Source organism: Lepidochelys kempii, chromosome 14 (genome assembly GCF_965140285.1).
Source record: "Lepidochelys kempii isolate rLepKem1 chromosome 14, rLepKem1.hap1, whole genome shotgun sequence".
Taxonomy (NCBI): Eukaryota; Metazoa; Chordata; order Testudines; family Cheloniidae; genus Lepidochelys; species Lepidochelys kempii.
In genome coordinates this window covers 3,879,048-3,896,810 of record NC_136393.1, presented here as the reverse complement: position 1 = coordinate 3,896,810, position 17,763 = coordinate 3,879,048, and the positions used below count along the sequence as shown (strand labels likewise).

General features: G+C 64.4%; 1 protein-coding gene across 1 annotated transcript in view; it reads right to left on the bottom strand.

The window, feature by feature from the left end:
* The window catches only part of SDK2 (sidekick cell adhesion molecule 2), a 167,068-nt gene that overhangs the window by 25,885 nt on the left and 123,420 nt on the right, over positions 1-17,763 (bottom strand). The window contains exons 7-27 of the mRNA XM_073310179.2: positions 17,221-17,411; positions 16,706-16,789; positions 16,408-16,602; positions 15,517-15,633; positions 14,165-14,332; positions 13,807-13,909; positions 12,676-12,852; positions 11,233-11,369; positions 10,639-10,786; positions 10,402-10,542; positions 10,098-10,279; positions 9,394-9,509; positions 6,558-6,753; positions 6,139-6,237; positions 5,129-5,320; positions 4,644-4,765; positions 4,380-4,489; positions 3,764-3,914; positions 1,398-1,635; positions 1,079-1,194; positions 138-327 (exon numbers count right to left, since the gene is read on the bottom strand). Of these exons, the coding sequence (XP_073166280.1) occupies positions 138-327; positions 1,079-1,194; positions 1,398-1,635; positions 3,764-3,914; positions 4,380-4,489; positions 4,644-4,765; positions 5,129-5,320; positions 6,139-6,237; positions 6,558-6,753; positions 9,394-9,509; positions 10,098-10,279; positions 10,402-10,542; positions 10,639-10,786; positions 11,233-11,369; positions 12,676-12,852; positions 13,807-13,909; positions 14,165-14,332; positions 15,517-15,633; positions 16,408-16,602; positions 16,706-16,789; positions 17,221-17,411 (3,173 nt within the window). The remainder of the gene's footprint in view (positions 1-137; positions 328-1,078; positions 1,195-1,397; positions 1,636-3,763; positions 3,915-4,379; positions 4,490-4,643; positions 4,766-5,128; positions 5,321-6,138; positions 6,238-6,557; positions 6,754-9,393; positions 9,510-10,097; positions 10,280-10,401; positions 10,543-10,638; positions 10,787-11,232; positions 11,370-12,675; positions 12,853-13,806; positions 13,910-14,164; positions 14,333-15,516; positions 15,634-16,407; positions 16,603-16,705; positions 16,790-17,220; positions 17,412-17,763) is intronic.

The following is a 17,763-nucleotide window of genomic DNA, read 5'->3' as shown; positions in this document are numbered from 1 at the left end:
GGGCACTCGCCCTTCCACTGACCGGCCCTCGTTTGCGCCCGGCCTCACCCCGCGTGTCACCCGCCGCGAGCACCGCCCCGTCCAAAGACCCTGAGCGCCCCGTCAGCGCGAATGGGCGGGGGAGGAGTGGCGCCTACCGTCGTCCAGAGTCCTCTCCAGGATGGGTGGGGAGCTGGGCGCGCCGTCCCCGATCCGGGTGAAGGCCAGCACGCGGATCTCGTACAGCACGTACTTGCCCAGGCCTGCGAGCTGGGCGCTGCGGGAGGCGTTCCCCTCGGCCGGCCAGAACCGGGCCCGCGCGTCCGAGTCCTTCTCCTTGTACACGACCTGGAACACAGCCCATGTGAAACCCACGGAGCCAGTGCCGCACGCCCCGGGCTGCCCTGCCGCGCCAGCCGAACCCACTTCCCAGGCTGAATGGGGCCCCCCCGCGGGTGGGGCCGGGGCACCCGACAGCCCCTCAGTTCACAGCCCCATGCAGGGCAGCCTGTCCCCAAGGAAAAGCCATGGCAGAAGCATTGACAGGCATGTTTCGGGGAGCCCAGGAGTGGAATAGCCACAGGCCACAGGACTGGGGGAGCAGGGGGTTGCGGGTGGGGATTGAGGGGACCAGCAGAGCGAGTGGGGGGCAGCCCAGGGCTGGCATAGCCGGGGGGTTGTGGATTGGGATTGAGGGGACCAGCAGAGCGAGTGGGGGGCAGCCCAGGGCTGGCATAGCAGGGGGTTGCGGGTCGGGATTGAGGGGACCAGCAGAGCGAGTGGGGGGCAGCCCAGGGCTGGCATAGCCGGGGGTTGCGGGTGGGGATTGAGGGGACCAGCAGAGCGAGTGGGGGGCAGCCCAGGGCTGCGTTGCAGGGGGTTGCGGGTTGGGATTGAGGGGACCAGCAGAGCGAGTGGGGGGCAGCCCAGGGCTGGCATAGCCGGGGGTTGCGGGTGGGGATTGAGGGGACCAGCAGAGCGAGTGGGGGGCAGCCCAGGGCTGCGTTGCAGGGAGCTGTGGGTGGGGCTGAGGGGCACCGGCCCAGCTCTCGAGGGGGCTGCTGCGTCCGAACGAGCGATCACACGGGCTGACACCCACCTTGTAGCCCAGGATGAGCCCGTTGCGATCCGCCTCGGGGATCTCGCTCCATCGGACCAGCATGCTGCTGGAGGTGGTGGCCAGCGCGGACACGTTGGTGGGGCCGGACGAGGGGACTGGCGAGGGGAGAAGAAAGTGAGGTCAGAAGCCGGCCCGGCTGCTGCCCGTGGCAGTGGGGCCGGGAGCCGGGCAGGGCACACTCAGGCTGGGGGTCTGATGGGCACTGCAAGCTCAGGGGCAGCTGGGCACAGGACAGGGATCTCTCCGCCGGCCCAGCGGTGGGGCAGGCCCCAGAGCCGGCAGGGGGAGCGGCAGGTACCTGACTCCCTGGTGCGTCCCAGCACGACGTGGCTCCAGGGCCCGGCCCCGATGGCGTTGAAGGCCTGGACCTGCACGCGGTACTCCGTCCACTCCTCCAGGTCCTCGATGGTGAACTCCCGCTCCACCCGGTCGTGGATCACGTGCACCACCGTCCTGCCCCGCCCGTCCGCCCGCGTGTACCGCAGCTTGTAGCCCACCGACTCCGGGTTCCCGTTGTACTCCAGCTCCGGGAGCGGCTGGGGGAGGGGGTGACACTCAGCACCAGCCGCCCTCACCCGCCCCCCCCCCAGCCGCTAACAAACGTACCCTCCCCCCCACCCAGAACAGCCCCCCAAACCCACCTCCCCTCCCCCCCACCCAGCACAGCCCCCCGCTAACAAACGTACCCTCCCCCCCACCCAGAACAGCCCCCCAAACCCACCTCCCCTCCCCCCCACCCAGAACAGCCCCCCGCTAACAAACGTACCCTCCCCCACACCCAGCACAGCCCCCCAAACCCACCTCCCCTCCCCCGACACCCAGCACAGCCCCCCAAACCCACGCACCCTCTCCCGACACCCAGCACAGCCCCCCAAACCCACCTACCCTCCCCCCCACCCAGAACAGCCCCCCAAACCCACCTCCCCTCCCCCCCACCCAGAACAGCCCCCCGCTAACAAACGTACCCTCCCCCCCACCCAGCACAGCCCCCCAAACCCACCTCTCCTCCCCCCCACCCAGCACAGCCCCCCGCTAACAAACGTACCCTCCCCCCACCCAGCACAGCCCCCCAAACCCACGCACCCTCCCCCGACACCCAGCACAGCCCCCCAAACCCACCTACCCTCCCCCCCACCCAGAACAGCCCCCCGCTAACAAACGTACCCTCCCCCCCACCCAGAACAGCCCCCCAAACCCACCTCCCCTCCCCCCCACCCAGCACAGCCCCCCAAACCCACCTCCCCTCCCCCCCACCCAGCACAGCCCCCCGCTAACAAACGTACCCTCCCCCCCACCCAGCACAGCCCCCAAACCCACCTCCCCTCCCCCCCACCCAGCACAGCCCCCCGCTAACAAACGTACCCTCCCCCCCACCCAGCACAGCCCCCCAAACCCACCTCCCCTCCCCCCCACCCAGCACAGCCCCCCGCTAACAAACGTACCCTCCCCCCCACCCAGCACAGCCCCCCAAACCCACCTCCCCTCCCCCCCACCCAGCACAGCCCCCCAAACCCACCTCCCCTCCCCCCCACCCAGAACAGCCCCCCGCTAACAAACGTACCCTCCCCCACACCCAGCACAGCCCCCCAAACCCACCTCCCCTCCCCCCCACCCAGCACAGCCCCCCAAACCCACCTCCCCTCCCCCCACATCCAGCACAGCCCCCCAAACCCACCTCCCCTCCCCCCCACCCAGCACAGCCCCCCGCTAACAAACGTACCCTCCCCCACACCCAGCACAGCCCCCCAAACCCACCTCCCCTCCCCCCCCACCCAGCACAGCCCCCCAAACCCACCTCCCCTCCCCCCCCACCCAGCACAGCCCCCCAAACCCACCTACCCTCCCCCCCCACCCAGCACAGCCCCCCAAACCCACCTCCCCTCCCCCCCACCCAGAACAGCCCCCTGCTAACAAACGTACCCTCCCCCACACCCAGCACAGCCCCCCAAACCCACCTCCCCTCCCCCCCACCCAGCACAGCCCCCCAAACCCACCTCCCCTCCCCACACACCCACCACAGGCCCCTGCTAACCCATGTATCCTCCCCCCAAGCCCAGCACAGCCCCCACTAACCTATGTACCATCTCCCACACCCAACACAGCCCCCCAAACCCACCTACCCTCCCCCCCACCCAGAACAGCCCCCACTAACCCACCTACTCTCCCCCGACACCCAGCACAACCTCTCACTAACCCTCCTACCCTCCCCCCCCACCCAGCACAGCCCCCCGCTAACTCACGGACCCTCCCCCCACACCCAGCACAGCCCCCCAAACCCACGGACCCTCCCCCCCATGCCTAGCACAGCCCCCCGCTAACTCACGGACCCTCCCACCACACCCAGCACAGCCCCTCGCTAACCCCATTCATCCAGATTTATCCCCTTGCCCAACTAACCTGTGTGCAGGTCCCCCCCAGCACACAAAGGCCTTTTAGCCTCCCCAGCATTGCAATGCACAGCCAGGCTGCTTCCCCGCACCCCACAGGAAGACAGTGGCTAACGCTGCATTAAACAAGGCTGCAGCCCCCAGACCCTGTGACTGCCATTTTCTCTCTGCTTCATTCCCGGCTCCCCACCCAAGGGAGTGCCCCGGGCAGTGCCTGTCCGGGCAGAGGGTGGGCACCGGCCCGGGGTTTACCTGGCCGCCCCGCATTGTCACTTACCATCCAGCGCAACCACAGGCTGGTCTCGCTGGCCGTCCGCAGGGTGACATTGGCGGGCGCCACGTCCGGGGGAGCCTGCAGGGTCTGCATCCTTCTGGAGGGCACGCTGGGCGGGCTGGTGCCCACGATGTTCACCTGCCGCAGGCGGAAGCTGCGCGGAGTGGAGCCGAGTCACCGTGGGCAGGGAAGGGACGCAGGAGGGCTGCGGGCACCCCCCATCCCCTTCCCGAGGGCAACGGGGCGCGGGCTACAATACAACCCCCACCCCCTCTCAGCGCATAGCTCAGGGCGTCCCCACCGGCAACGCTGCACCCATGCTGTGCTCCGGCGGACACTAGGGGGCGCTGCTGCTGGGGAAAGGTTCAACCACACCTAGGACCCAGGGCCCCCCTCCCTGGTGCTCTGCTGGGTGCACGGTGCTAGGGGAGGAGAGGCTCTGCCCAGCCCCTCTGGGGTACCCGTCTTTGGGAGAGGAAAGCCTGGGGCCCGATGGGCTGAGAAGGCCCATTAGGGCCAGGCCCCCATGCCACCCAGAGTGGGTGCCAGCCGCCTGCAGGGCAAGGAGGGGGGTGGTAGCAGCCTTGGCACTCGCCAGGCGCCGGTCCCCAGCACCCACCTGTAGTGCATGTAGGGGTGGAGGTTGGGTACCTCCATGGAGCGGGCGTCGGGGTCGTTGGCCAGCTGGTGAATGAGCTCCCACTCCTCGTTCTCGCCGATCTGACCCACCTGTGGACAAGGGGGTGGCGTGAGGGGCGCCGCACGTGGGCCTGTCAGCGCAGTGTCCCAGCCCAAGAGCCCCCACGCGCAAGGTGCTGTACACCCCCTCAATAGGCCTGGGCTCCCCGGCTCCTTCACCTCCCCGCCCCAGAGACCCCCTCACCTGAGCTTCCACCAGCCAGCGGGAAATGGAGGTCTTCCCGTCGTAGCCCGGCCTGAACTGGAGCGTCACGGAGCGCGGGCCGATGTTGGAGATGCCCAGATTGGTCGGCGCGCCGGGGAGCTCTGTGGGGAGAGGACAGGATGGGAGGGGACATCCTGTTGCGGGTCCGAGGGGCAAGTGTGGCCGGCCTTCGCCCTCCCCGCCCGCGGCAGCAGCGAGGGGAGATGGTAGGGGAGAACAGCACAGCCATCATGCACACGCCCCGGCAGCGATAGGGCAGAGTCACCCCCAGCACGAGTGGCCGGGCCTGGCCGATGGCTACTAAGGCCTGGAGAGCCAGCTCCTGCCCTGTGCTGCCCCTGCTCCAGACCCGCTCCCCGCGCATTCTTCATGGGGTGCCCTTGACCCAGGGCCTGCTCGTGCTCTGCCGGAAGCCAAAGGGAGGGCGGTGACAGGAGCAGAAGGGGGCTGGGAGCCAGGTTTACCTGGAGGCACCCCGGAGGAGATGGTGGAGGAGGACACCTGGCCCTGCCCCTTGGACGTCATGGCGGCCACCTCGATGGTGTAGGTGGTGAGGGCGGTGAGGCCGGTGACGCGGTACTCCAGGGTGACGTTGGGTAGGTAGTGCGTCACCCGCGTGTTGGTGCGGTTGTATTCCTCCCAGGAGATCCGGTAGCCTGCAAAACACAACCCAGCCACATGGGCACATGGGTGTCACGCTCTACGCCCCATTGTGGGAAACTTCCCTGCCCCCCCGGGGGGGAGACTCCCTTCAACTTGCCCGCACCCCTCCCCAGGCCACCACGTGGGCCCCAGCCAATGTAGTGTCACCCCCATGCTTTGTCGGCAGAGGGGCCTCACTTCACAGATCTCCCCAGTAGCCTGACAGCCCGGCGCAAGGGGCCACTAGCCAGAGGCCAAAGGGTGCACAGACAGCTCCTCGAGCCAGCGCTGGTCCCTTCTGCCCCACACCTCTCGCTTGCCAACCGCTCTGCGGTTCGGGCACAAGGAGTAGGATGTTCAAGCCGCATGGGGGGTTGGGAAGGTCCCACCCAACGGCTCCTGCCCTGAATTCTCCATCAAGTGTTTGCCATGGAGCCGGTTTTCCACCATCCTCCATAGCAACATCTGCCTGGTTTGGCGGGCACTGTCCTGGCCACGCCAGCGTCTCCTTCGTACTCCGTGACGTGGAGGGAGCCAGACGTGGCTGGGATGTGGGGCCAAGGGGAGCGGGGTGGAAATGGGGTAACTGAAGCATCCCAGGAGAACAGCAGCAGCTGCAAGGACGTTAGGCCCCCACCATGCGGGAAGGAAGGGGTTGGGGGGCTGGGGAGACAGGACTGTCCCGCGGCCCAGAGAGTGTTCCCGGTTGCAGCCTTGGGCAGCACCAGGCTGCCACTGTTTGGAAGCATGGAGCCGTGCTGATCGCGCCGGGCCTGCAGCTCAGCTGGGCTGGGGGAGAGTCCGGTGAGCAGCCCCCCCGGGAGCTCCTTACCGGTCAGGATGCCGTTCTTCTCCAGGGGCTCCTGCCAGCTGACCTTCAGTGACGTGTCCAGGATGTCGCTGAAGCTGAGGTGCCCCACGGGGCCAGGCGCTGCCCAAAAAACCCCAACGCCAAGAGTTAGAGAGGAGCAAGCAGCGCACATCTCAGCACAGCTGAGCAGCCAGGCCGAGGTGACCTGGGGTCTCCCCAGGGCGCTGGCCAGTGAAAGCGAGTGGTGAGCTGGAGCGAGTGGGGGTCTCCCCGGGGTATCCCCCGTGGTGAGCTGGAGCGAGCGGGGGTCTCCCCGGGGTATCCCCCATGGTGAGTAGGGGGAGATTCTAGGGCCCAGGTCCCTGGCTCAGCAGGAGCCTCTGGGAGCTGGGCTGCCCGCCCCACCCTATGTCCCAAGGGAATGCAAGGCCTCCCCGTACCGTCCTCGTGGGTGCGCACCAGCTGCGGCGGGCTGCGCGGGCCGTCCCCCGGTGTGGTGAAGCACACCACCGAGGTGAAGTACTCCGTGAACTTCTTCAGGCCTCCGATGTAGCCCACGTGGATGCTGTCCTGGAAGTTGGGCCTCACCGTCACCACTGTCACCTCCTCCTCCTGCTCCGGCTCCCACGCGATCAGCTAGGGGTGAAAAACAACAGTGTCCCAGCCCCGCGTGGGGGTGAGAACCAGCCCTCAGCCCACAGCTGCCCCTTCAGTCGCCTCTCCTCCCAAAGGACGGGTCGTGAGTGACGGAAACGCCCGGGGCGTCCACTGATCACAGAGGGACGCCAAGAAGCCAGGTCACTGCCCCAGCCCCACAGCAGGAAGGGCTGCCCGTATGGGGGCTCCACAAGCAATTCCAGCTAGCTAGCAGGGTGTATGGGGGGGTGGGATTTCAAAGCCAGAGAGGCCCATTCTGGGCATCAAGTCTTTCTGACCTCCTCCGTAACACAGGCCAGAGACCCTCACCCAGCGATCCCCACATTAAGCTCAATCATTTGTGCCTGACTAGCACAGTATCTTTCAGTCTGCATTCAAAGACACAGTGATGGAGAATTTACAACCTCCCTTGGTAACCTGCCCCGATACTTAATTAGACAGACGGGAAGGTGTGACAAGGGTAGACAGAGCCAGATGGTGATAGATAAGCCAAGGACGCGTTAATCTCCTTTCAGCTGTTGCAGAGTCGTGACCTTGGCAGCAACGGTCAGGCAATAGGAGTTTGTTTCTGATGAATCCGTGTTTCTAGCTAGTGTGACTTTTGGGGTATAAGATCCTGGATCTCCTCTAAACTCAGCTCACTCCCCCAGCTTGATCTTGCATCTGGCCATGACGCTGGAGTTTGACTTTCACAGGGCGCTGACAGCCAGGCCAGAAGGGACGTGGGGAGGGGGAATGGAGCAGCTTTGCAATATCAGTGGAAAGGTTCCCAGCGTTGGGTTTAGCTGGCCCCCAAACACTGCAGCACCCGTCTCTGGCAGGAGACTCACCCAGGGCAAGGGGCCCGACTATTTTCAGTGCCCGGGCTCAGTGAAGGGCAAAACATTAAAACAGACCAGAAAACAGGGAAAAGGTAAATCTGATGCTTAAAACTAGGTCGTGGTCAACAATCAAAGGAGTTGTTAGCAACACAGCCCATGTCGGGGGTGGGTGGGTTATTTTTGAATATATGATTTTTAACCTTTAATAAAGAACATTTTTAAAACAGCCTCATTATTATGATTATTTGCTATGGCAGGTGCCCTACAAACACAGAACAAAGAGATGGCCACTGTCCCAGAGCCCGGGCAATCTCTGAGCGCTTAACAACTTGGCTTTACAAACTTCGCAGGCTCTCGGCCACCAGCCAATAAGTTGAACTCTGAGGTGGTTGTGCACTGGACACCCACTGCCTTTTCACTCACAAGCCATGGGGGATGTTTTTGCTTTCCACAAGGGAACAGAGATTTCCTTTGGGGAGGGGGCCGTCTCCCCACACGTCTCTTCAAGACAATGCAAACCCTCCAATGCATCTCCAAATCAAAGCTTTTCATTCGGAGTCTCTCATTTATTCGGAGTTGATTAAACATCAATTAATGGTGCAAAGCAAACACTCAATGAGTTTTAATAAGCGTTTGTATTTATCCGTACAAAACAACAGAGAGCTGATGCTTTGCGATTAACTCCCCCGATAACAATGCACAATAGCCTGCTTCCCTATGGCGTTACATTTAGAAGGGATGTCTAGGCATTAAATTGGGACCATGGAAGATAGCCTATAGCAAGTTAATTAGATACTAATTAGGCCCTAAAATACTAATCAGGCCCTAAAATACTAATCAAAAATACTAAGTGGCATTTAATAAGTATGTTAAATATCCTGCTTACTCTGGTTATCTCGTTTGTTGGCAATTAAATTCCTGAACTTCTTTGCAGTAGATTAAGAAACAAGTATAATATTTTAATTCAATGCAATTAATGTAAATTTGAATTAATTACAATTTGGAATTAATTACAGAGCATCAGAGGCTGAGCTCCTGTGTAAGTGTTAAATCTTAGGAAATATTACTTTAATAGTCAGTTAGACTCAATTAGAAGACCTGCTTTTGGGGAGTTTTAAATGCAAAGGGAAGCTATTTTTGTTCAGGATCTGGGAAGCAGACACAGGAAAGACTTTTCCTCAGAAAGAGGTTTAGAAAGTTTGAGGCCACGAGTGTGAAATGAGGGTTTAGGCAGAGATGCTGTTGATTTTGTTCACATTGCCGGCTCGCCCCCCGATGGAGAATCCAAGACGGTGGCGCAGTTCAGAGCAAAGACGGATTAGGGTCTCCTAGTACAGCCCTGAATGTCTGCAACACACGGGCGCAGTGTGTCCTGCCCACCCTGTAGCAGCTGGCTCACATTGAGGATAACAGCCTACTACTGCTGCCAGCTAGTGGAGTTATTCTGTTAGCTCAGTGGGAGAGGTTGGTGCTGGAGGTCCCAGGTCTAAGCCCGAGTGATGACCCATGGAGAGGGAGATGCTGTTTCACTCTCACCGTAGGGAGGTAAGGAAATGAGACATGGACTGGCTGTAGCTAAGTGTGAATGTGTGAGAAGAAAGGAATGTATTGAATGTAATGGAGCGCTCAGCACCTCCTAGGATCAGGCCCTTCTTTCACGCTGGGTTTCCTACCCCCAGCTTTGCTCAGGCTGATGAGGCCCGTACTGCTGGTGGGTGTCTCAAGGAGCGGGTGCCATCCTGTGCCTTGTGTTAGATTTGCAGCTCGGGAGCCCTCCCCTCCTCCGTCTGCCCCTTACCTTGTATCCCTGGTTGATGCCATTTATGAACTGGGGGCTGGGCGGGTTCCAGGTGAAGCGGATGGTGGTGGCATTGGTGGCCTCGGCCTGAACGTTGCCCGGGGGCACGGTGGGAACTGCAGGAGGGGAGGGCAGGCTTAGCATGGGGGCAGGGACGCGGTGCGGGATGGAGGTGCTGCTGGGCCTGGGGCTTGCAGTCAGGGGCACTGGCAACGGGAGCATCTCTCTGATCAGGCAGCCTCCCTCCCTGCCACGGCACTGGGACACCAGGCAGGCAGGGAGTGGCAGGCTGGGCTCCCCTCCCTAGCTGTGCTGAACCCCAGCACCCCCCCCCCCCCGACCAGTGGGCTCTGAAACCTCCCTGGGAACGGAGGCACTGCAGAGTCCAGCCCTGCCTCTGCCCCAACCGCAGGGCAGGTTCGCTTGGGGGGCGGGGGCTGCCTGGGGCAGACACTGGCCAGGCCCCTCCAGGGACCCAGCCGCGCGGCTGACCAAGCAGCCTGGCAAATGCTGCTTTGCAGGGCGGTGATCTGGGCCCAGAGCCCACTGCTGATCTCCTGGTCCCCAGCAGCTTGTGAGCTGAGGCCAGGCTCATGAAGCCCCTGGGGCCCAGCACCCCTCAGCCCTTCCCTGAGCAGACTGGGCCAGCGGAGACCCAGCCCCTTCCCCCCGGAGCTGGGGAAAGCCCCCCCCTCCTCGCCCACCTCCCTGCAGGGTCCACTCGGTCACCCTGGCGCTGTAGACCCCCAGGCCGGCGCTGTTGTACGCTGCCACCTCGATCTCGTAGTTGGTCCAGATGATGAGATCCTCCAGGAGCAGGTTGTTGACCTCGGCGTTGGTAATGTTCTTGAACTGATAGCCGACGGGCAGGCCAGCCAGGCAGAACCTGGGGGCAAGGGGAGGGCAAGTCAGGCCAGCAGGCAGCCGGGTCCCTTCTGGGAGGTAGGCAGATGCCACGCTGGGGACTGGCCGGGTGGGGAGGGCTGGCTCCCCACCCCAGTGGCCTACCTGATGAAGTAGCCTTTCAAGATGCCATTCTGGTGGCTCTCGGGAGGCGGCTGCCACTGGATCATGATGGACTGGTTGGTCCTGCCGCTGGCGATGACGTTCTGGGGAGGCGCGGTGGGGGGCTCCTCCGGCAGGGACACCCTGGGAGGGGAGGCAGCGAAGGTAGGGAGTGAGACCCCCCTGCCCTGCCCTGGCCAGCTCCTGGGCTACACAGGAGGCCACCTGGACCCGCCTTACCTCTCGGTGTCCTTGCTGAACTGCCCTTTGCCCACGTCATTGGCAGCGCAGAGGCGGAACTGGTAGGAGCGAGCGGGCACCAGGCCTTGCACCACCACGGAGGTCGCCTCGGGGTCAACGCTGGCCATGAGGGTGGTCCAGGGGGCGTCTGCGGGACAGAGAGGGGAGGGGTGGAGTGGAGAGCCAGCATGGGGCTGGGGGGCAAACGGTCCTTTCAGTCGCCAATAGGCCCCATCCCCGCTCCCTGGCCTGGCGCCCACTGCTGTCAGAGGTCCCTGGCTGGCTCCCGGCTGTCAGGGAGCCATTCTCTACGATGCACTGCAAGCAAAGCCTCTGGGGTGTGGAGGGCGAACTTGCCTGCAGGGAAGAGCTCCAGGCCCCCTCCCGATGGTGTGTGGTTAGTGCCACAAACCAGAGAGCTGTGTATGGCTATTGCACGCAAACTGGTAGCTGGACTTCCCCCTGCCCTTTGCAGGTTCCCTCTTGGGGAGCCCAGTCGGGCGGGCCAGGCCCCCTCACCCCTGTGCCCGCTCCCCAGCCCCAGCGCCCTGCTCCCAGTGCCCTGCGGCAGGGTGGAAGTGGCAGATGCCTTACTGTTCTCGGAGACCTCGAGGATGTAGTGCAGCAAGGGGCTGTTCCCGTCGAAGGGCTTGGCCCATGTCAGGTTGATAGCGCGCTTCTCCAGCGGGCTCAGCACGGCCACCGGATTCTCCGGGGCATGGGGGAGCTGCCTGGAGGGGGAGGAGAAACCACCGCTGGAAACAGTGGGACAGCTTCAGAGGGGACGGTGCCCTGGGCGGGGGTGTGTTGAAGTGGGACTGTTCTTAATGTTTCCTCTGAATACTGTAGGGGTGCCTCAGTTTCCCCAACACATTTCTTAAGTATCTAGGTGGTGGGATAAGGGGGTTGTGATGAAGTGGGACTGTTCTTAATGTTTCCTCTGAAGAGTGTGGGGGTGCCTCAGTTTCCCCTAAGCAGTTCTTAAGTATCTAGGTGGTGGGATAAGGGTGTATGATAGTTGCAGAGCCCTAGGCAGCAGGGGTGTGCAGGGGTCTGGACACAGACAATGGCCGACACTCTGTCTCCTGGCCACTGATGGCCTAGGCCCTTCCCCCCTGCAAGGTGAGAGCTAAAGGGTTTGGAGAACAAAGGAATCAGGTGATCTCCTGGCCCGGGAAAGGGACAAAGCCCAGAGGAGGAGGGGCTGGAGGGAGTTTCAGTTTGGGGCTGGCTAGAGACATGGAGTGAAGGGCAGACATGGTTGTCTGGCTCACTGCTCCCCAAAATGGACGCAGCTGAGGGGTCCTGTTCTCTGCACCTACAAGCTCTGTGTTAGATCATGTTCCTGTCATCTAATAAACCTTCTGTTTTACTGCCTGGCTGAGAGTCACGTCTGACTGCGAAGTTGGGGTGCAGGACCCTCTGGCTTCCCCAGGACCCCACCTGGGCGGACTCGCTGGGGGAAGCGCACGGAGGAGCAGAGGAGGCTGAGTGCTCCGAGGTCAGACCCAGGAAGATGGAAGCTGTGTGCCCTGCAGACAGGCTGCTCACAGAAAGGCGACTTCCTCAGAGTCCTGCCTGGCTTCGTAGGGAGCATCGCCCGGGGACTCCATGACAGGGGGGCAGGCAGGGAGGAGGTGGGGCAGGGAGCTGAGGGCATATGGGACAGGTCACAGGAGCTCACCCACGTAGGATCTGGCAACACGAGGGCAAGCCTGCCTGTATTGCCGGGCTGCCATGGCACAGGGTGCTGGAGCCTGTGGGCCTGGAGGGTGCCCAGGTTAGCCGCATCACAAGGGAGAAGGGGATGCTGTGGCAGGAGGAGGCAGGGCATTTGCGCAGGGGGGATGCCATAGAAGGAACGCCGTGGCCAGAGGGGACCCCATGGCAGGAGGAGGCAGGGTGCGCGGGTAGGGGGGAGGGGGAGATGCCATGGCAGGAAGCCGGCAGGGCGCCTACGTGGGAGGACGAGCCCCTGCAGTGTTCCTGTCCCAGGCGGAGCGCGTCGGGGGGTCTCAGGCCAGTAGCCTCCCTCACCTGACACGCAGGTGGGCGCTGCGGGAGTCGTTGCCGCCGGCGGAGAGGACTCGGCAGGTGTAGGTGCCAATGTCCCCGGACCAGGTCTGGGAGATGTGCAGGGTGCCCTCCTCATCCAGCCGGAGCCGCGGGATGCCCTCCACGCTCACAGGCGCACCGTCCTTCTCCCAAAGATACCTGCCGCAAGGCCACCACGGGCTTCAGGGCTGGAGCTGGGAATGGAACCCAGGCGTCCTGACCCCAGCCCTCCTGTGGCAACCACCAGACCCCACTCCCCTCCAACAGTTGGGGGAGAACCCAGGTGTTCCAGCCCCCACGTAACCCCCAGACCCAGCCCTGTCTCTCTGTAACGCGGCGACGTTCCTTGCTCTGGAGGAGTCCTACTGGCCCCTCGGCGGGACGTGCCGCGTGGGCTGCCCCATGCCCTCTGGCTGCCCCGTGCATGCTGGCTTTGCTCAGAGCAACCCCCCAGCCTGGGTCTCAGCCGCCAGGTGGGGCGGGGAGGGCGGCATGGGCATGGCCCAGCTCACAGCCTCCCAGGCGCTGTACCCAGGTCGGGCACCAGGTGGCGGTGCAGGGCTGCAATGCCGTGGCTCGGGAAGCTGGGGGGGGGGGGGGGACCCGAGATGGCTAGGGGAGCTCCCTCAGCAAGGCAGGATTTATCCCCCCATCAGATACTCAACCGGGGCCATGGGAGCGGATCTCTCAGGGCTGGGGTCTCTGGCTCTGCGGGGAGGGTCCCCTGGCTCCCACCTGCCCAGCACTTGGGGTGGGGGTGGGGGGGGACGTTAGTTCACCCACTGCATCTCTGCCCTGCCTGGGGGAATAGGGAAGTCCCTGATCACCCCCCCTGGGAGCAGGGCTGGGACCCCGAGCGCCTGGCCAGGGACCTTTGGGCAGGGCTGGGACCCCGAACTCCCTGGCAAGGAGCTCCGGGAGCAGGGTTGGGACCCTGAACGCCTGGCCAGGGAGCTCCGGGAGCAGGGCTGGGACCCCGAACACCCGGCCAGGAACCTTTGGGCAGGGCTGGGACCCTGAACTCCCTGGCAAGGAGCTCCGGGAGCAGGGCTGGGAGCTGGGGTTCCCAGGACGGATCCCTGCTAAGCCTGTTGTCTCACCAAGGCCACGTACCTGACGGTCACGCTGGGGTCGTGGGCGACGCCGCAGCTCATGGAGGCTTTGGTTCCCTTGATGACGCTCTGGTCCTGAGGGGGGCTGGTGATGCGGGTGCGGGCTGGGGAACAGACACATAGTGAGCAGCCACCTCCGCCAACCGGGAGGCCAGCCCAGGCAGGGCTCTCTCTGGGGCGGAGGGCAGGAGAGAGCGTCACAGCTTGGCTGGGGAGGGTCGTGCACAGCCCTGCCATGCCAGGGGCCTGGGGGAAACCGGACCCAGGGTGAGAGCCGTGCAGCGCTGGTGCTGGAGACGTCGGTTTGGGTCTGGCGGGGGCAGATGGGGCGGGGGCCAGCAGAGGAGGAACGGCCTTACCCCATACAACGAGGTCCGCAGTGGCCTCGTCCACCCCACGGGAGTTGGTGGCCAAGCAGGTGTAGCTGCCGGCGTCGACGATGTGCGTGGGGCTGACGAGGAGGCTGCCCGACTCCAGCAGGGTGAAGCGTGGCAGCTGCACCGAGCCGCTGGCCAGGATCCGCTCCCCTGTGGGGAGAGGGGAGAGCCCCGTCATCCGTGGGAAGCGATGGCCAGGGACAGCCTGGCACCCGTAAGCCAGCCCGGCACCCGTAAGCCAGCCCAGCGCCGTGCTCCTGAGCCAGACGGGGAAGGAGCTGGAGGGTCAATGGCTTGTCCTCCCTGCCTGGACACCTGCCTGCGAACCAGCCCACTCACAAGTAACATGAGTTTGCAGAGTCCTGCGGGGCTGGGAGAACAGGGGGGCTGCGGATTGAGGGGCATCGACGGAGCTGGGCAGGGTCCATCACACCTGCTCTGTGCCTGGCTCTGAGCCAAGCTCTCAGCCCCTCAATCTCATGCTTACCGAGCCGACCCCCGGGCCTGGCCTGGAAATGCCAGCAGGAAATGCTGCCTGTCTCCCGGGCACTCAGCTGGGGGCGGGCGAGCGGGCTTTGCCCCGGACAAGGAGTGAGAACCTCCGACCAAGGAGTGTTGCGGCCTTAAGAGCCGGCGCCCGGTGGGTGTTGACAGGGCAGTGACGTGGGCCTGTGGGGGAAGCAGCGTAACCCAGAGGTGTCCTCCCAGAGGGGGTGGGTGAGCCCAGCACGTTGGGAACAGGGTAAGATGCTGCTCCTGGAAGGGGGACATGCCGGGGGTGCGGCAGCAAAGGGACCCGGCCTGGCTGCCACGTGCCTGATGTTATGGGGCAGGCAGGGCACTGCCCGGGGAGTGAGAGCCCAGGTGAGTCCCCCACTGCCCTCTGGCTCGGGGGCAGGGCATAGAGCTTTGGGAGCTGCCAGCTGCAATGAACTGGGGCAACACCCACTGCCTTCCCCCCAACTCCTTCCCCCATCTCCAGCCAGGGGGCAGGAGGAACCGAAACGCTGCCCCTAGCCCCGAGCGCCTGCCCCCAGGCTGGATGCCCTGCCCAGGTCACACCACTAGACCAATGCCCAGTGCACCCCCCAGCACACGGGATGCTGATCCAAACCACTGTCTGCGCTGGCTTGGCATTAACCCTCTGACTGCTCCCCCCCCGTCTGAACAGGGGGGCCCAGCCTCAGCAGTGGGGTGGGGACCAGGTGGAAGTGGGGTGCTGTTCTTGGCAGCAGGAAGGTTGGGAGGTTGGGAGGAGGGCCAGGTCCGGCTGGGAGCTGTGCCCAGAGACGCAGCCCTGGGGCATGGCCCATCCTCCCCGTGGCCCCCTTTACCTTTCTGCCAGGTGATGGCCGGCCTCGGTGCCCCCGAGGTCTCGCAACTGAGAACCACGGACATGCCATCAATCACAGTGCTGTCCAGGGGGCCCTTGGTGATGTTGGGAGCGATGCCTGAGCAGAGGAGACACAGAGAAGCCTGTGAAGCAGCTCCCGGGGGCCAGCTCCGGGGTGACCCAGCGGCTACCACCAGGCTGCGGCAGCCCCTGGCCCGCTCGGGCTCTCAGCACCTCATCTTTGGGCTGACCCATGCCAGGGGCTTGGGATCCACTCCCACCCTGAGCACCCTCCGGTGCCCGGGGAGAGACCCCGCGCTCCCGTGGCTTTTGCTCTGGCAGCTGTCCGGCACCCTCCTTCCCTCGACGCTGCACAAGGGGCCGGACAGCACCGCCCAGCACGGGATGGGCAGTGAAGGGGCACTGGGGATTCTCAGTGGCACCGTGCTCAGGGCTGGCAGTGCCCCTTTTATCCTTAGGCAGCAACTCCCGCACCCTGTGCTGAGGCATTGGGGTCAGCCCTGACTGCCAGGGGAGAGCCCCCCATCCTGAGATCCCCAGCGCCCCTTAGCGCCACACTGGGGCATTGGGGTCAGCACCTCCTACTGGGGATCCCCACTCCACTCCCCACAGCACAGGCCCCCTAGCTCCACACAGGGGTCAGCACTGACTGCCCGGGGAGAGTCACCCACCCCACTCCCTGCAAAGCCTAGCTAGATACTCTCTGGAGGTCTCCCAGCGAGGGGCAGCCTTGGCCCGTCCCTGCTGGGCTCCCAGCCCGTGGCACGCCCGAGGGGCTGGTGCCAGGCACCGACAGGCCCAGGAGCTGAGAGTCCTGGGCCCACTGCTGGGCGCTATTCCCTGGCCTGCGGGGCTGAGAGCTGGCACCTACTGGTCACTGCCAGGTACGTGGAGGTCTGCACCTCGCCGGCGGCGTTGCGGGCGAAGCACTGGAACATGCCGGTGTCATCGGGCACCAGCCCGCTGATCTGCAAGCTCCCGTCGCCCAGCAGCCGGAACCGTGAGAGCTTCTCCACGTGCACCAGGGCCGCGTCCTTGTACCAGGCCATGGCTGGCGGCGGGAATCCTGCAACCCAAAGCCCGCCCCCGAGAGGCCGCGTTAGACACAAGCAGCCCCGGCTCTGGGCAGCAGCAGGGCGCCGGGGGGTGGGGCTGGGGAGACATGATACCTTTGGCCTGGCAAGGGATGGTCACCACCTTCTCCATCTCGGCCGTGACGTGCCTCTCTGGTTCCTGGATAAACTGGGGCGGCTCTGCAATGAGACCCCCAGAGCTGGAGGCAGGAACAACCGGAGCAGCCCGCTTCTCTTTCCCCTGCCACTGGATGGAGCAGCCAGCCGGGGGCACCCCCAGGGCCTGGCTCTGATGGGCCCCAGCCGCAGGAGGGTGCTGGAGGCAGCCAAGGGGCTGCGGGGGGCCCCACCCCCTTGCTGTGCAGCCCTGGGGAGCGCGCCCAGGAGGCAGAGAGAGCCCGGCAGCCCTCAATTCCCAGCCCGGGCGCTAATACACTCCTCCCCACCGGCCCCTGGCACTGAGAGCCTGGAACGGGCAAAGGCAGGAGCCTGGCCAGGCTGCCACAGCTCCTCCAGCACCTGGAGGCTGTACGGTGACCCGGTGCCGAGGCCTCCCCAGACTCGCTGCACTTGGGCCTCAGGCCTGGGCTGCCAGAGAGCGGGGCCCTTACCCAGCACGGCGAGGAAGGCCCCCTCGGCCACGGCGGGCACGCTGCTGCTGCGCAGCACGGCCTCGCACTCGTAGTACCCACTGTCGCCCAGCGTGGGGTTGAGGATGGTGAGCCGGCGGTTGTAGTCGCTGAGCCCGCTGGACAGCGGCTCCCCGTCCTTCTTCCAGACGATGTGCAGCTTCATCAGCGGCCTGGGGGGTGAGGAAAGCGTGGGAGAGCCGCCCCGGACACAGCCCCTGTCCCCAGCCCGCCCCAGGTAGTGGTGCCATTGAACCCCCACTGAGCGCCTGCAACCGGAGCCTCCCAGTCCGCAGGGGAACGGGGACCCAGGCGTCCTAGGGGGAGGGAGGTTTCAGAGCAGCTCTGGACCAGGGATCAGGTCCCTCTAGGTTTGCAGGGCTCAGCAGAAGGGGACCCCGAGCCCGAGGGGAGTCTCTGGCCACGCAGTGGGAGGTGGGTTCGGAGCCGGTCTTGACCTGCAGCATTCCCCCCTGCACTGCATCCCTCGAGCCCTCTCCTGGGGCACTATTGCTATGCCAGGAA